General features: G+C 52.6%; 1 protein-coding gene across 3 annotated transcripts; it reads right to left on the bottom strand.

The window, feature by feature from the left end:
* Window positions 1-5,342: 5,342 nt before the first annotated feature.
* TAL1 (TAL bHLH transcription factor 1, erythroid differentiation factor) lies at window positions 5,343-13,685 on the bottom strand. 3 transcript variants are annotated; one of them, XM_065739347.1, is made up of 5 exons: window positions 13,549-13,685; window positions 12,324-12,372; window positions 10,907-11,329; window positions 10,326-10,417; window positions 5,343-7,859 (listed from the first exon to the last, which is right to left on the bottom strand). In XM_065739347.1, exons 2-5 carry the CDS (start codon window positions 12,350-12,352, stop codon window positions 7,441-7,443), a joined length of 963 nt encoding a protein of 320 aa, XP_065595419.1. In that variant the 5' UTR covers window positions 12,353-12,372; window positions 13,549-13,685; the 3' UTR covers window positions 5,343-7,440. The 3 variants fall into 3 exon arrangements, with proteins under 3 accessions (XP_065595419.1, XP_065595435.1, XP_065595427.1); XM_065739363.1 differs by having other exon boundaries at window positions 12,223-12,372; window positions 13,549-13,683; XM_065739355.1 differs by lacking the exon at window positions 12,324-12,372.
* Window positions 13,686-16,831: the final 3,146 nt, after the last annotated feature.

Genomic DNA, 16,831 nt, shown 5'->3' with positions numbered 1-16,831 from the left:
AGATAATGTGTTTCCTTCTTGGATTATTGTTTTCCGACACCCTAATGTGCTCATAGATTAGGTTACTTTGCCTGTCTTGATGGTGGTCCATACTAAGTTGTGATGTACAGAGAGCAGCATTCTTCGGAAGGAGAAATGCCTACAAATGCCTTTGGCAAAAACTGAGTGGGGAAGATCTGGCTGGTGATCAGCATGGGACTGCTGGGGATGCCAGGGAAGGTAGCAACCAGCAAAACTTCAGTTCAGAAGAGCTCACTGAAGGATGGACACAGCTCTCTGTTCATTGCAGGGGAGTTGGGACAGTTGACCTTTAAGGGTCCCTTCCAACTCAAACGACCTATAAAAGTGACACTTGAGCATTTCTCTGATGGAAAGAGTCTTCGTGGGTTTGCACAGCTCTGGATTTGCTTCCAGCAGGCTGGAACCTGAGCAGTGCTCCCAGAGAGCTCAGGATCACAGGAAACCCCTGCCAGAAGCCACCATCCCCATCAGTTCCAGACCAATTGAAACCAAAAAGGCACTAAAAAGACATCCATGGGAGCTTGTGACTTCTCATCTCCCCCAGCCCCTATTGAGTCTCCCCAAGGAGTCTTTCAGCTTTCTCCTCCCAGCACCAGGTGTATCTTCCCTTGGATGCTCTCACGCTGGCTCTGAGCCCTCCTTGCTGGCCATGTTTTGTGTTTAAATGGTAATCTGCAATGCGTGGGAGCACCGAGGAAGAGACATGGGAAGATGCCGTGATAAGCAGCTTGGCAGCGGGGCCATGGTGCTCCCCAACCCTCACTCTCGCTGCAGGATTTCAGTGGGCTATTAACCCAGGAGCTGGCGTGCAGAATGGGCCAGACTGGCAAAATCGTCAGGGGACTCAGGGATCATTCAGTGAAGACACAAAGGGTTCAAAGGGCTTTTCGGCAACTGGAGAGCGACAAACTGTGCTGATCATCTGAGCTGATTACATAGGTTCCCAACTGCCCCAGGAGTCCTAGGAGACCACGCTGAAGCTGGGAAGATTTATGAGGAGCTACCTGAATTAGGGAGAGAAGGCATTCATTTTGTTCCTGGCCTCGGAAAGAGGATCACTGCTTTTTATTTCAGACCAGAGAAAGGGGACTGGAGGGATGTGCATTGAGACAGGGGGAGAGATAGGCGGGTAGATAGAGGGATGGATGAACGACTCCCAGGCCAGCTGATCCAGTTACCCTGGGGAAGATAAAGCACCCTCGAAACATGGGGTCTGAGCTGCCAGAGCCCTGCCGGCTGCCTCCAGCCCTATTTATTTCCTCCAAAATCAGTGTGCTGTCAGGTGGTATCTCTTTTCTTCCTCCCAGCACTGCAGACTCCGTGTGGCATCTGAAGGGAAAAATAACGGGGCCATCGGCATCAAGTGAAATGCGCCTAATAACCTCCACTTGTTTTCAATGAGCTCCAGTTGTTGCTCGACAAGTGTACTCCAACCCCAGCGAGTGCCAGACAAAAGCTCCCCTCTCCTGCTCTGTGTCGGCTCAACAGCCGCATTATACTGCAGCCTGCATCTGCCGCGATTTCCATAACACAGGGCAGGGTTTGGCCTGGCTGCTTCGCCTCTGGGTTTTGCAGCGTTTGACTGGTTGCAACATTAAGCAGGAAAAGAAATTAAAAATAAATCAGTCAATCAAAGGTATGAAATCACTGGTCTGGCTGTGGACCAAGCAAACAGGTGCAGGTAGTGGGGGAGGGGGGGGAGATAGGAGAAATCACAGCACCTTCTGCCTTCAGCGCAGACCTATATGGGGCTGAAGGATGAAAGGTGAAGGCTCCTGGAGTTGTCTTTGCCATTTCCATCGGTGTGGAGGGTCCGTTTCCATGGGTGTGAAGAAACGGAGAGCCTGGGGGAAGGAGAGGGGTGAAAAAAGAGGGAGAGGAGAGGAGAGGAGAGGAGAGGAGAGGAGAGGAGAGGAGAGGAGAGGAGAGGAGAGGATTAAAATAGGGGAAAGAAAGAGAAAAAGGGGAAAAAAGAAAAGAAAATGGAAAAAAATGAAAAGGAAAAAAGGAGAACAGGAATAAGGGAATAACTGGGGAAAAAGAATAAGGGGGAAAGGGAGAAGGGGGAAAGGGAGAAGGAAAAAAGGGAAAAGAAGAAGTGGGAAGGGAAAACGGTGAAAGGAATAGGGGAAAGCAAAAAAGGGAAGAGGGGAAAGAGGAAAGACAGGGATGAGACGAGCCCCGAAGTGCCGGCAGTCCCCCATCGCTGCCACGAAGCAGCCCCCGCCCCGCTCGGGCCCGGGCTGCGGTTGCGGCCGTCCGGCAGCGCCCTCTGCCGGTGACGCGGGGTAACGGCGGCGGGAGGCGGCCCCGGGCTCGCGGCAGCCGCAGCCCCGAGCGGTCCCGCCGGTGTCGGCCCCGGCGGCGGGCAGGAAGCGGGTGAGCTGCGGTAGCTTTGATGCTGCGCTTATCTGCGACGTGGAGTGCCCCGAGCCCGTCCCAGAGAGGCGGCAGAGAAGGCTGAGTGTGCAAAAGTGTGCGCGGCCATCGTGCTCTGTATGCGAGGCCGCCACTGGTTAGGAGATGGGTGATGGGAGATGGGGTAGCAGATAGGTTGCACCCTGCGGATATGTAGGGTAGTATTATAGAATCATGTCACGCAGTTGGAGTCATAGAATCACGGAGTGGTTGGGTTGGAAGGGACCTTAAAGCACCTCCAGCCCCCTGCCTTGGGCTGGGTGCCCCCCCAGCTCAGGCTGCCCAGGTCCCATCCAGCCTGACCTTGAGCACCTCCTGGGATGGGGCACCCACAGTTCTCTGGGCTGCTATGCCAGGGCCTCACCACCCTTTTGAGTGCAAAACTTCTCCCTAACCTGATCCACGTGGAGTGCTGGGAGGGACACAAGCGAAGCTCCCCTGCGTCTCACAGCCCCATCCCCACCGCTGCCCCTGCCTGGCCCGGCCCCAGTCCCGGCACATCAAAGGGCCGGGGCAGATTGAACTGCGCTCCAGACGCTCCCTCCCATTTCCTGCTGGATTCCCGTCTCGCTCCCTTTGCCCGCATCAGCAAAACAGAGTGTAAAAATAGAGGCCGGGCTTCACCAAAACACAATGGCAAATTGTTCCCCGAAAGGTCACTGGGGCGTCTCAGAATAGCTCGAGGAGAGGGGAAAAATCGATGTGTCCAAGGGGGGACAAACCTGAAGATGCCGGACCCCTGACACGAGGCTCCTCGGAGCCCTGTGGGCCTTGGAGCATCCCCATCTTCTCCCATCTAACTCCATTCCCAATAGGGTTGGCCATCACCGTGAGCCTTATCCCAGAGAGTGAGAACTCAGCCCCGGGTGGTGTTTAGGTGATGGGCAGCAAGAAGCAAAGGGAGAGGCAGGAGAACCAGGCAGGCAGGGGAGGGATGGGAGGAGGATGGCTCTGCCTGTGACAGCGCGCAGTCCCCTGGGCACCTGCAGCCTTTGTGTGGCTTTGTGGGAACACTGGCAGCCGTGGGATGAGCATGAAGCAGCTCTGCCAGCAATCAATTACTGCTCCCAGTTGTCGATGGCTGCTAATAATGAAGGTGAAGCTTTCCCATCGCCTGCATGGGTGGGAATATTTGGGGCCTGTTGTTCCATGAGCATATATTAATTCAGTAATGCAGGAAGGCACCGAGTAAAGCAGGTACTTGCTCTTTTCCCAGTCTGGGCTGCCCTGGAGCATGGCTCTCCCAAAGAGCTTGTAATTAAAGACAGATAATAAAAGTGGACAATGAAAGCTACACAAATTTGGGGAGATTTTGGGTTTTTTGTTTCTTGTTTCACTGGCTCTAAAAATATACCCCTCCCACTTTCTCTTTTTCATAGTTTTAATTCAATTTTATCTAAATTCCACTTCCCATACTTTCACACTCCCTAATTCCATCTGTGCCGTAGCCATTGAAGGAGCACAATGTGACAGGGGATTTTCTGCCCCTGGAAGCCTGCATATCACCAGGGACACAGGAGAAAAGTGGATGAACAAAATAGTTTTCAGCACCATCCTATGATTCGCAAAAAAATTCCCTGCAGTAGGAGATGGACCCAAATCCCTATCACTTCTGAAGATAATGTCCATAACCAGTTGGCTCCATCCAGCACCAACAGCAGTGATCCCAGGCTTGTATGCAGGGCAGAGCCACCCATAGCACCCAGGCTACTGTCCTCTGTGCAATACTTGGCCCGATGGAACTTTTTTGTTCCAAATAATGAAAATATTTGGGGCCAGGGCAGCGTTCATCACCCTTTGCAGAGAAACACTGCTGTAAACAAATAAAATTAACAAACTGAACTTTCCAGCAGGAGTGGGAGTATCAGAGGTGACACCGCGAGTGAGTCGCATTGCTCCTTCCCAGCCCTGTCTATAGGGCTATATATTTAGTGTGTATGTGTAGGGGGTGATTGTAAACCCTCACCTTGATACGTGCAAGGGCTGCATGAAAGGGGGAGGAGGAGGGAGACTTGTCCTGGGAAGGAGGGAGCAGAATGAGATGTGGGAGGGAGAGATAAAGGATGCGAGAGCTATCGGCTCCTTCCGGGACAGAGCGGGGATGGGGTTGGAACATCTGTGCAGCAGTGATGGGGTTGGTGGCAGATAACACCAAATGTCTCAGCCCTGGGGCTCTGCCCACCCTGATGGCAATTGCCCAAGTCATAGGGATGGAAAGGAATAGTCCTGTCCTCCTGCCCCACGACACAGCTGTGGTGTGCTGCAGCTGCACTCACCTTCATCATAAATGATACATACATGTATATACACTATCTTCATTATTGCCTATAAATGATATGTATTATAAATATATAAATATTTATAACATATATTATATATATAATATATTATAATATATAATATATTAATATATGTATAATATAAATATATATATATAATTTCATATATATACACATATATATATGAAATTACTAATGTCACCAGCTCAACTGTTTTTAGTGTTCTCAGTGTGCACCAGGCTCTGACATTCATTTCTTTTTCTTTTTTTTAATTAAAAGAGGAATTCCTATAACTGCCCACCATTGCCCATCATCACTGCCTATTGAGCCATAGCCAAATACTGCCAAGCTCTGAGCACAGCAACACTGCCCCAGCAGCCCCATCCCCAAAAGAAGGACAAGGCCACCAGTGAGGGACTTCTGGGGACATGCATACAGTGGGTGGCAGTGCCCAGGCGCCTGCCCAGCGTTGGGGATTGCTCCACACCACCGCTTCCTTCCTGCTTTTGGGATGGGGAAATGGTTTTGCAAGGGATCTGCTGGCTACTGGTGCCTTTTTCCAGCTGGGCACAGAGCTGAAGTGCCAATGGGTGTGAGAGGGGAGAGAGGAAAGCAAGCGGAGGCTGCTTTGTAAAACTTTATTTAGAAATATTCTTGATATATTCATTATATATATATATTTATATATACACACACATTACAACAAATGTGTTTTCTAAATAGCACATCCACAGTGGGTCAAGAGTCGGGGTACCGGGTCTGGTTACCTTGTTTCTGCTGAAAAAGTGCAGAAAGCCAAAAGGAGGGCAGCAGAGAGAGGGACAGGGAGAGAAAATAATGGCCAAGAGAGAATTCAATCACACGGTACGACACTGACCAACAGTGCTGTTCGAACAGAACCGGGGTGATGTTCCACACACGGAGACGTGAAGCAGGCAGGAGGGAAGGTGGGTGGGGGAAATGTACCATTCAATCACAATTAAAGGACAACTGTACATACCCCGGGAGGACGGCAGCGTACTATGGGCAGGTGTGCGTGTGGGGACCGAGGAGGTTGTACCATTGGCCAACTGTTCAGCTACCAAAAAGGGAGAAATAATAAAAAACAAACGACAGAATTCTCAGGAATGAGGGATCTCAGATTGTTGGTGTTTTTTCTTGCAATAGTTTGACAAGAAGTGAATGAGACCCCCTCCTCCCCAGGTCACCACCCCCTGCCCATCCCCGCTGCCCAGCCACAGGGACACCAGTGACTACAGCAGTCCTTTGTGCTCAGCATCACCCCATGATAACCCCTTCACTAAAGCCATCCCTGTACACAGGATCTGGATCCAGGAGGGCATCGTCCTCCTTTTCCCCACTACACACAGGGGGCAGCTGTTGGTTTCTGAGAATTTGGGGCTGGGCTCGAAGCCTTGGTTTGGGCTGGGAGTACAACCCACCCAATGCACCCACTCCATGCTGAGAAAAGTCTCAGCCTAATATTTACAAGAGGTCCTAAAACTAAGCTCAAAAGCTTTCTCCCTCACGAAGGACACATTTGGATCTTGGTGTAACACGGTGATTTCTTTGCCTTGGAGCCTCTGCACAGGGAGAGCATGGTTTGGAACCACAGAGCACTGGCACTTGGCCCCAAATCCACTCTGCAGTCCCTGAGCCCTTGGGATGATCCCATCAGTGCTCTTAGAGCTCACCCCATGCCTGCAGATACAGCAAGGCTGAGGCTCCTACCAGCCTCGGCCAATCAAGGGCCTCCTACTAATAGCATCCAGCCCACAGGTGCACTACCACCACCACTTTCACACAACAAAACCAAAAAATTCAAAGCATACCACCAAAACCCTTTTATAACCCTATGTACACACAAACTGTTGATGCATCATTGATTCCTTTCGCTTTTTTTTTTTTTCATTCAAAAAAGTCCCTGGTTGAAGGGGAGGCATCGCTAGTCACCTTTTCTCTCCCTAACCAATTCTGAGTTTCATCTTCCTTGTGAGAAGCTCGGCCCTACAGAAACCAATGGGGAAACTTGAGGAGACCTCTGCAGGACCTCACCCGCTGTGTTACAGTACAGGGTTGTGGGATCAGGGGGCAGTGGGGAGCACAGAACATCCTATGTACCTTTATGGTCAGTGGACACTGCCTGGCGGCATTGAACAGAAGGAATCTCAGGTCATAAATACAACACCCCAAACAATCCAGTGTTAGGCAGAAGGGGAAGGGGACAAAAACAATTAAAAAAAAAAAAAGAGAGAGAGCGAGAGAGAGAAAAAGAAAGTCTCAATCCTTTTAATAGTTCTTTTGCTGAGGGCATTTTCCGCCTCGTTAAAAAGATACAGTCAGAAGGTCTTGGTAAATGGGAGCGTGGCTTGGACCAGTTGCTCGTGCTCCACAGCCCTATGTTTCATTCCTCATGTCCCATCCAGGTGACTGATTGAGATGTGACCCTCAGGCTGTCCAAAAAACCCTCAGAATGCTGGGGGGGGGGAGGGGGTGCTGGCTGCGTTCCCCTCCCGTCCTCAGAGTCAATATGTACAATGAAGACGACTTCAATGCTTTTCTTCTTCGTACGATCCCGTACCTAAACACCGAGCGTCCATCCCATTTGGTTGGCCAGCGTGCCAACCTGGGCTGAGAGGATGGTGAGCCAAGGGCCAGGTCCCAAATCCCACCCGCCTGGGTCTCGCCTCCCCCTGAGCACTCGGGGAGCGATTTGGGGTCATCACCGCTGCGCGCTGCCTTCGACAGGGAGGATGGCATGGTGCAGGTTCCGTGAGTGCTTGGAGTCGAGTGTGTCATGCTCCTCTGTGAAGCTGTCCGGGCTCGCTGCTCCATCCAAAGAGCTTCCACAGCTGGAGTTCGGAGACAGCATGTCCTGCAGGAGGTCTTCCTGGACTATCCCCGAGTCTTTGTTCACTTTGCCCCTTTGGTTTCCTTCCTCCTCCTGGTCGTTGAGCAGTTTGGCCAGGAAGTTGATGTATTTCATAGCCAGGCGCAAAATCTCATTCTTGCTCAGCTTTTTGTCAGGTGGGTGTGTGGGGATGAGCTTGCGGAGCTCCGCGAAGGCTCCGTTCACGTTCTGTTGCCTCCACCTCTCCCGGCTGTTGGTGAAAATGCGGCGGACCACCTTCGTGTGAGGACCTGCAAATGCAGTGGCACACGGTTACTAACAGCACCTACCAGGTCATAGAGTCATAGAATCACAGGATCACTAGGGCTGGAAAAGACCTCTAAGATCATCCAGTCCAAGCACCCAGCTACCACCAATATTTTCCACTAACCGCATCCCTCAGTGCCACATCTCCACTGTTCTTCAATTCCACCACCTCTCTGGTCTTTTAATTTACTCATTTCTCATATTACTCTATTTTAATCCCAACAACAAGGCACTGGACCTGAAGTTTCCAATTAGCAGGAAGCTAACCAAGGAGACACAACAGCCACAGCTTCTGTTCAGTGGAAGGGAAAAGCTGAGTTGCATCTTTTAGATGCCTACCGAGATGCCTTGATCTAGCTTTCCGTGGAGAAAGGCTCACCACGACATGCATTTTTAGGGTATCTCAGCAACAAAGGTCCTATTAAAAGGCTAGCTCAGCAGATGGCTTTACTTTTCTAACCCAAAAGCCTTTTAAGGGCTCATCACTGGGACAGGCTTTAACAGAGCTGAGATCCTGAGACCTTCCTTCTGCTTCAATGTCACCAGGATCCGGAGCTGGCAGAGATCATCAGCCCTCTGGGTGCCACATGCAGTGCAGCAGCAGGACCTGCCCTGGTGTAACACGCAGTGGAAACGGTGTCCTTGCCTTAAGGGTGACCATAGGAGGAGAACAAAGCCGCTTTCTTCTGCTCCCTCTTGTCTATCAGTGCAAGGAGTGATAGACACTAACTGGAGAAGGATCTCCCAATTGCCAGTGGTTCTGCTATTGTCAATGCCAGCTACATCTCTAATTTTACAGCCATATTCCTGTGTGGCATGGAACAGAGGAGGTGTTCCTGTGCTCAGGAATGAAATCATCCATTCTCCCTCTGTCAGTTCTCCTTTCAGCTCACTGAGGCAGCTTCTGATGGCATGAGGTGACATTGCCTCTATGCTGGGAGAGCCCCAAAGCACAAGTGTGCCCAGAAGTAAAATCAGGACTGCAAGTCCTTAGGTCCACAGAAAGCAGTGTGTAGAAGGAAACATCAGCCATCTCCATCGTCACCTCCAGGACACTGACAGTGGAAGGACACTGCAACCGCAAGAAACTATGGGAGAATGACCATGCCAGAAGGAATAGGGAATGTCACAGGGAGTGAAAATCACCTCAAATTTCAAGGCAACGTTTTTCATTGATGAGTTGCACGCTAAAGGACGGGCTGTGGGCATTCCCATCACACACCTTCGCTCTTCTGAGGGGACCAAAGGGACCTCAGCCACTGGAGCTGCCTGGCTCTGCTGAGTGCAGTGACCAGATGCTGCCATCTCCTACAGCAATACGACAATTCCTGCTCTTAAGAGCTCTTTCTGGACACAACAGAGAGCACAGCCCTGGATTGAGAAGGATATGCAGCGTAACATCTTTTTGTGCTCATAAGGAAAATAAAAATGTGCATCGTGTTAATTTTCCAAACATCTCGATCTTCACAGGCTTCCAACGCATCTCACTCACAGGAAGCTGCCCACCAAAAGGCTCTGACTCATGAAATGCTGAAATCAGACAACAACCTGTCCGTTTTCCTCCCAAAAACAACATCAACCAATTCTGACACCGCTTCAATGTTTGATTCCTGCATCAGTGCCAGCAACTGAATTAACCATATTTTTTAAGAGAGAACAGGTTTGGGACAAAGTGTGTCAAGCAGTGGAGAAATTTAAAATGCCCCTTAGCTGTGTTATAAGGGAAGAGCTTCATTTCTCATTAGGAAGCCTCGTAATTAAGCCAAGCAGTTGGCTGCAAAGTTATGCCTGGATTTTGTTCCAATCAATGGATTGATCGATGCTTTTTAAATTGCAATTGTGACTGCAGATCTGAGGAAACCCAGCAAGAAGACGAGCTTCCAAAATTACAAAACATCCTCTCAGTTGATTTTCACATCTCTACCTCCATGTGTATGGATTTTGTACAGAGGGGCACCATCACTATGTGCTGTCCCAGCAACAGAGCCCGCGGGAGCATAGGGACAGCCCAGCACAGGTGACATGTGCTGACTCCTCATGTCCAGATCACATCGTCCAGTACTTGCATCCCCTCCCATATTTAACCTAATTTTGCACATTTACACGAGGTGGAATCTGGAGGATTGTGCCCTACCTGTACACCTGGAGGGCGCCGAGACAAACATCTGGATACAACCAAATATTGTCTACTTCCTAGATTACAGCATGTCTATTTCTATAGCCACAGAACCACAGAGGTTGAATAGGACCAATAAAACCATCCAGTCCAACTACCAATGGACCTTCACCATTCATCTCAGAGTGTGGGGTCTGGGTGCCCTCAACCAGCACCGCACCCTGCACCCAGTGGCACCAGTGACAGCTCCACGCTGTGCCTTCCCCGAGCGGGGGGCACCCGCTGCACCCCACGGTATTCCCCCTTCACATTTTGGCTTTTTCCCCATACTCACCGTCCGTGATCTCCATCTCGTAGGGCGACGGTCTCCTCTTCACCCGGTTGCTGCCGTACATGGAGAAGGAGTCCGGCTCGCCGAAGAACCCGCTGCAAACAGAGGCAGAGCGGCGTGAGGGGGCCCCGAGCCCGCGGGGGATGCTCACGGACCCCGCAGCCCACGGGGCGTGCAAGGGACAGCCGGCGTGGGACACGCGCTGTGCCCGTGGGGCCATTTTCCGTCCCTGGGGCTGAGCGGGGCAGCTCCGCACTGCTCAGCCCCTTTCCCGCCCATACTCCACTACGGGACCGCCGCGAAACGCCCCGTATCTGCTCTGACCGTAGGATTTCTGCCAGGCCATTTTTTTTTCTTCTTCTTCTTCTTCTTCTAGGAACGACTGTTTTTCGTTCTGTTCTTCCTCTCTTTTGCTTTCCCCTTTTCTTTCCTTCGCGAAGTTTGCCTTTTTTTTTGTTTGTTTCTGGCGATGACTCAACCCCACCCCACCCTCCACAATCCCCCTTCCCTCCTCTCCCTCCCCGCAGCCCATGGGACGCAGTGGGGTCTGAGGGGGGGAGGGAGGGTCGGGTGGGAGCACGGACCTGCCGATGGTGCCCAGCGGTTGCCCCAGGTTGTAGAGCATGGCCCTGCCTGGGGGCTGCAGCGGCAGCGCGGGGGGGCTCAGCTGCACCATGCGGGCTTCGCAGGCGGCCTCGGCGGCGCGGCACGGCTCGGAGCCCGGCGCTCTCTGCATCGCTTCCCCCGCCGCCTCTCGGCTTTTTATGTCCAAGGAGCCCCCCCGGCGCACCAGCTCGATGACGGGCACGGCGGCGGCGGGGGGCCCGGGGGAGGGCCGGCCCGCCTCTTTGGCCGCCCCGTTGAGCAGCAGCTGGGGCTCGGCCGGCGGCTCCATGCCCCCGCGGCTGCTGTCGGGCTCGTTCGTGGGCTCCGCTTCGGGGTCGTGGCGGCGGGCATCGCGGGGGTCACTGCTGGGGGGCGGCGGGGCGGGCGGCCTGTCCATCGTCCTGCGGAGAGAAGAGCGCTCGGGGCGGCCCGAATCCGACAGGAGGGTCCCCCTGTTCGGCTGAGTGACGTCACGCAGCGGCGGCGTGACGTCACGGCAGAGAACCCCCCCCTCAGCCTGCTCCTTTTTACCTCTGTACCAATGACCCTGAGACCCCCCCCCCACCGCCGCACCCACAGGGACAGGGAACTGCGGGGAGGCCAGGGGCTCTCCTCGCTCCGTTCGGTGGACATTTCGGCCCATTGTGCGGGGGGGGGTGGGCGGGAATTTTTACGTTATTCTTATTATAATAATGGTTATTAATTTCCAACGTGGAAACGGAGCTCCTGGTGCTTCCGAATTGGGGGGGGGGGGGGGGGGGGGGAAGAAGTGCTCACACAAAGCCCCACACCCCCTTGAGCTCAGCAGGAAGGAGGAAGGGGCCCCGGCTCGGAGCAGCCACGGCCGCGCACGGCAATTGTCTGCGGCCCCGCTCCCTTATTTCTCCCCTATAACGAAACTATCGCGACAGGGCCGAGGGCGGGCAGCGCTATCGCGACTATTTCTCCTTCTCCCACCGACCTTCTCTCTCTCTTTTTTTTTTTTTTCTTTTCTTCTCCCTATAAATAACGGAGCAGATCTCATTCCCAACATCCCCTCTGCTTCACTTTGGGTCAATTATTACCATTTCTGGGTTAATCTAACCTAAAATAAAATTATTATTATTATTATTTTGATCACATCTCTCATAATAATAATAATAATAATAATAATAATAATAATAATAATAATAATAATAATAATAAAAAATCAACCATTCATCCCAAAGCCTTACAGCCTCCCCCCGCCCTGCCAGCCCTCCAGAAAGAGCATCTAATTGCCTATTCCCATATTGTATAGGAAGAGATTACTCACATGTGTCATATTTAAGTAGGGACACCGCGAGTCTCTCCCGTTTCAACAAAAGCGCTCTCAGTGTCAGGCTGAATTTACTCCTCCCACCTCGAGGTACTTACGACTTTACAGAGAGGAAGGACACCCGCATCGGGATAAAACTGCTAAAGCCTGGGAGGAAGAGAAGGGGGGGAGAGAAAGGGTGGGTCTGGGGGACAGGGGGATGGCACCGCGGGGACGGGGGCACCGGGCACGATCCCAGCACACGGCCCGCAGCCGTGCGGAGCGGGGAAAAATAGTGTCTTTGTGGGAAAAGATGGATAAATTCAGGGGGATAGGTAATACATTTAGGGGGAAAATTAATACATTTAGGGGGAAACATTAATAAAGAAAGGCGGAAAAAAAAAAGAGGGAAAAAAAAAACTATTCGGGCTGAATCAGGTGGTTTTTTGAATCTGTCTCCCCGGGAAGGAGATTTTGGATGAGGTCGGGGTTGTTTCGTTCCGATGTGGCCGCTCCCGGAGCCGCGGAGCACAGCGCGGAGAACCGAGGCCGGTGCCCGCCCGGAGCGGCCCCGCTGCGATCAACAGGAAGGAGAGAGCCGTGCCCCCCCCGCAGCGGAATGCCGAGCGGGGGCTTTGCACTTCGTTAAACAACGGAATAAACCCGTCGGCTTCTCCTCGACTGGTTTTTGTTTTGTTTGTTTTTCCGTTAAAACGAAATAAACCAAAAAACGCCCCAAATCCGCGGTGTTTTCGTTTCGTTTAGGGATAATTGTACGGAGAAAACGGAGGGGTTGAGGGGGGGGGGCATTAAATCCACACCCGCTCGGTTCTGAGCTTGCAACTCCTTTTGTTTTGCGGCCGCGAATGGGCAGGAAATTTCCACCCCGGCCACGCACCTCTGTCTGTGCCCTTGGAGGGGAGAATTACCCCAAAACGGAGCGGGGAAGGGAGTGGGGAACTGGGTTGGAAGAACCCCCCCCAGACGCTGTCCGGCGGACGGTTCAGGCCGAGCCCCCCCGGCGGGGCTGGGGGCAACTCCTTGCAGGGCCCCGTATGGCCCCGCAGCTCCCCCATAGTGGGGGGCCGCACCCCGGTCGCGGGGACGTGGGGGGTATAGCGAGGAAAAGCAACCTCAGCCCCCCCCCCCCCCAGCATGAAAGGAGAACGACAGAAAAAATAAACCCCAACGGTGGAAAAGCCGCATTTGGCTTTTATTCCCCTTTCACCTGTCCTTAACACATTGCAGAAGACCCCTGCGCACCCCAAAAATCCCCCCCCCGTTCCCCCATCGTGCCCCCCTCCATCCCCATCCCGCTGCGGGGCCCGATCCCTCCCCACTCACCATTTGCTTTTCATTGGGAAAAGTGAGTGGAGCCATTTTGTGGCCTACGCATGGCGGCTATATTTGTAGTAATGTGGGGTGGCTTCAGCTGGGGAGGCTCTAATTCCACATCACGTCCAGTTTCCTATTTAGTATGGAGAGCGGAACACTACTGCAATGTGGCCGAGAGAGATAAAGCCCCAGCAGTGGCCCGCCTGCCCTGATAAGCTTCTAAACCCATTATTTATGAAATGATTCATTATTATTTGGCAATTTTATCGAAGGAAAGCGGAAAATTATTGCAGGGATATGCATAGGAATAACTCCGGAATGCCTTCTAGCTTTTTATGTGTGTGTGCTTAGATGCTCTTAAAAAGACACTGCAAAAAAAAAAAAAAAAAGAGTAATAAAATATTGCACTGTGCCTGCCCACATCTGAATGGCGATTCTTTATTTTAGTCCTCTCGGAGGTTATTATGCCTCTGCATTTTGTTGGGTGGTTTGTTGTTTTGGGTTTTCTTTTTCTTTTTTTTTTCTTTTTCTTTTTATATTTTTCTTTTTTTTTTTCTTTTTCTTTTTTCTTTTTTTTTTTAATGGAGCGCGTACTCCGTTCTTAATTAAATTTAATGAGCCAAAATAAATTTGGTGGGGATGCTGAAAGAGGGGGAGGGGGTGTGGGCTGCTTTGGCCCCATCCGCAGCCTTCGCCCCCAACGCAGCTCTCCGTTATCAGTGCCGGGATTGGGGCGGCCGCACATCCCCGCTGGAGCACGGGGAGGGAACGGGCGCAGCTCGGCCTCGGGAAATTTGGGATGGGATCGGTGGGGAGAACTCAGCGCCGGGCCCAGAGCGTGCAGAAGGGCATAGGGATAAGGAGGGAAAGGGGAAAAGGGGAAAACTGGGATTGGGCCGCGCCTGGCAGTGCACCCCTTCGGGTTTGGGGCTCGTGGGGACGGGAAGCTGGGAACGGGAAAGGTGCCGGTTTTCCCCACGCTGGCTTTGGGGTGGGGGTAGGGAGGCACGGGGACACCTCCCTACGTTGCCCGGCAAAGGAAGCAGGGAGTGGTGGAGATGGCAGAGGGTGGCATCCGTTATCCCTGCGTACACCGGTCCTAAAGACGGCAGCAGAGGGCGATTTTCGATCCCTCGGGGAACCCGAAAATCAACGAAATTACGAAAACAAACGGCACAGGGAGGCCGGGATCGCGGCTGGACCGCTCTCGGGAAGGGTCTCGATCCCTTCTTCGGGAGAGCGGATCCCTTCCGTGCCCTCCCCGGGGAAAAAGAGGCGGACGGGTCGGGCGGAGGGGCCGCACCTGCCCGCGGCGATGCGCTGGGGGTGCGAGGGTCGCTATTGTGTCCCCACCACCTGCACGCACTCGGGCTCGGGCGGGGAAATGCCGGAGCTGTTATTCTTCCTTTCACTCCTTCCCCTCTCAGCCTCCCCTCTGGACGCGGCCGTGGGAGAGGTTCGCCCCCTCGGGTCGCGGTGCGCTCACGATGCCGGCAGTGCGTGTGCGGGTGCGTGCGGCGGGGCCGGTCACGACGCGTTGGAGAGCTCCGCCGTGCCTCCAGCCAGGAAACACGACCATTTTCAAGCCGGCTCCCTCTAACCAACAGGAAGCGTTAAAGATAGAACAGCCGGGGCTGGGCTGGGGAGATTAGGAAGGCGAGCATCTTCTGCACGCCCCCAGCCGAAGCCATCACGCGGGGTGGGAGCTGCACCCACGCGGATGTGAGGGATCCTCTGCGGGCATGGGGCTGCCCAGAGGAGCTGGGGATGCCCTATACTTGGAGACATGTGGGTTGGGTGGGCTGTGTGCTCTGGTGGGGGCAAGCAGCCCACAGCACGAGGTTGCAATTAGATGATGCTGAGCGTCCCTTCCTACCCTTCTGTGACTCTGCAAACTGCAAAGCCTTGAACAGAGCTGGCCCCTGCCCGCAAAACGCAGCTTGAGTTTGGTGCCCTGCTGCAGCCCCGAGGCCAAGCGTCTTTCAGTCACCGGGCACTACGCTATGAGAGGAAATGCAGTTACAGGGAAGGGTGGCTCATTTCTTCAGTCAGTAAATTAACAGCTCACTCACTCCATTTGCCATCCGGCATTACATGATTTGTGCCACTTCGTGCAGCACCACACCCTTGTCCCAGGCTGTGGGCAAGTAGTCGGGCTTTTGTTTTCAGCTTGGTGCTAGCCCTCCAGCAGCTGAAGAAAGTCTTCAAAATATTAACCAATACAACTGTCATCTTCCTGTGTTTCCAGACATTTTACAATAGGAAACAAAGAACAAAACCCCTGCAACAATAGCTCAGAGGTATGAATTGCCTCATTCATCCCGGTGGAATGTCCAAAAAACATTAACTATTTTTTGACTACTTCAGCAGAAAACAGGCTGCCAGAAAGCAAGGCTGTGCCTGAGCCACCAGAGATCCACCGTGGGACACGCTCCCTGCTTCGCAGCATAGAAAAGGAATAGCTCCTGAAAGGCAGCAGATATTTGTGCTGATGGTTGAGGCTGCTGCAAGGAATTCTGACACAGCTTTATTCCGTTCCACATGCAGGCAGCTGAGCCTTGCTCTGAAATAGCAAGTGCTGTATTCCACCCAATTCTTCAGCTCACAAAGGCCTCGGAGGTGGTAGATGCTGGAAAACACTCCGCTAGAGTGATCAATTAATTAGTGATTACTACACACCCAAACCCACTGTGAACTAACAGAGCTACAGTAGCCCTTTGGATTTGAGCAGGAAAGACCTGGGACGTTGGTGAGGGTTGCTTTAATTTCTAGTTTAACACCCCCAAGCAGGAAAGACAAGGTCAGCACCAAAGGCTGAACTTCTGTTGAGACAATGCCATCATTAACACAGATCTGAACAAACTTTGTTTAAGCTCAGTGTGTTGATGTATAGAGCCAGGGAGAAAACAGATGGCTCTGCTGTCATTCAGCTCTGGAATTTTTGTTATGGATGGTGGGAACGGTGCTACACTGCAACTTCCACCGCTGCTGTCTCATTTCCAAGTCCAGGAGGTCAGAACTGCTCACCCAGTCTCTGGGGCTTGCAGAGGAAAACTCCACAAAGGAGGGATCTCCAACAGGAGACCCTTCCCCAGTGGGGGTCAGCCCTTAAATGGGGTCTAGGAGAGGTGGAGTCAGACTCCACCTCTTCTGGTCACACAGGTGCATCGCCTTCACCTGTGCTCCCACAACTGACTCAGTGCCCACCTCAGGTGATCCATCAGTGGATCAACAACAGTTCTCATACAGGCAGGACTCGCCCAAAGGAAGCAGAGCTGTCAGAGCCAGCACA

This window comes from Cyrtonyx montezumae, unplaced genomic scaffold, assembly GCF_038088225.1.
Source record: "Cyrtonyx montezumae isolate F1298 unplaced genomic scaffold, pur_monq_1.0 scaffold_1, whole genome shotgun sequence".
In the NCBI taxonomy this organism is placed as follows: Eukaryota; Metazoa; Chordata; class Aves; order Galliformes; family Odontophoridae; genus Cyrtonyx; species Cyrtonyx montezumae.
The sequence above is the reverse complement of the archived record's forward strand: the minus strand, read 5'-3'. Positions and strand labels throughout refer to the sequence as shown.

Coding starts and splice junctions, on each gene's coding strand:
- TAL1 (XM_065739347.1), bottom strand. CDS start 12,352: ATGCGGGTGTCCTTCCTCTCTGTAAAGTC. Junction 11,330..12,323: donor TCCTTCCTCTCTGTAAAGTC/GTAAGTACCTCG, acceptor TTCTCTCCGCAG/GACGATGGACAGGCCGCCCG. Junction 7,860..10,325: donor CGAGATGGAGATCACGGACG/GTGAGTATGGGG, acceptor CTGCATTTGCAG/GTCCTCACACGAAGGTGGTC.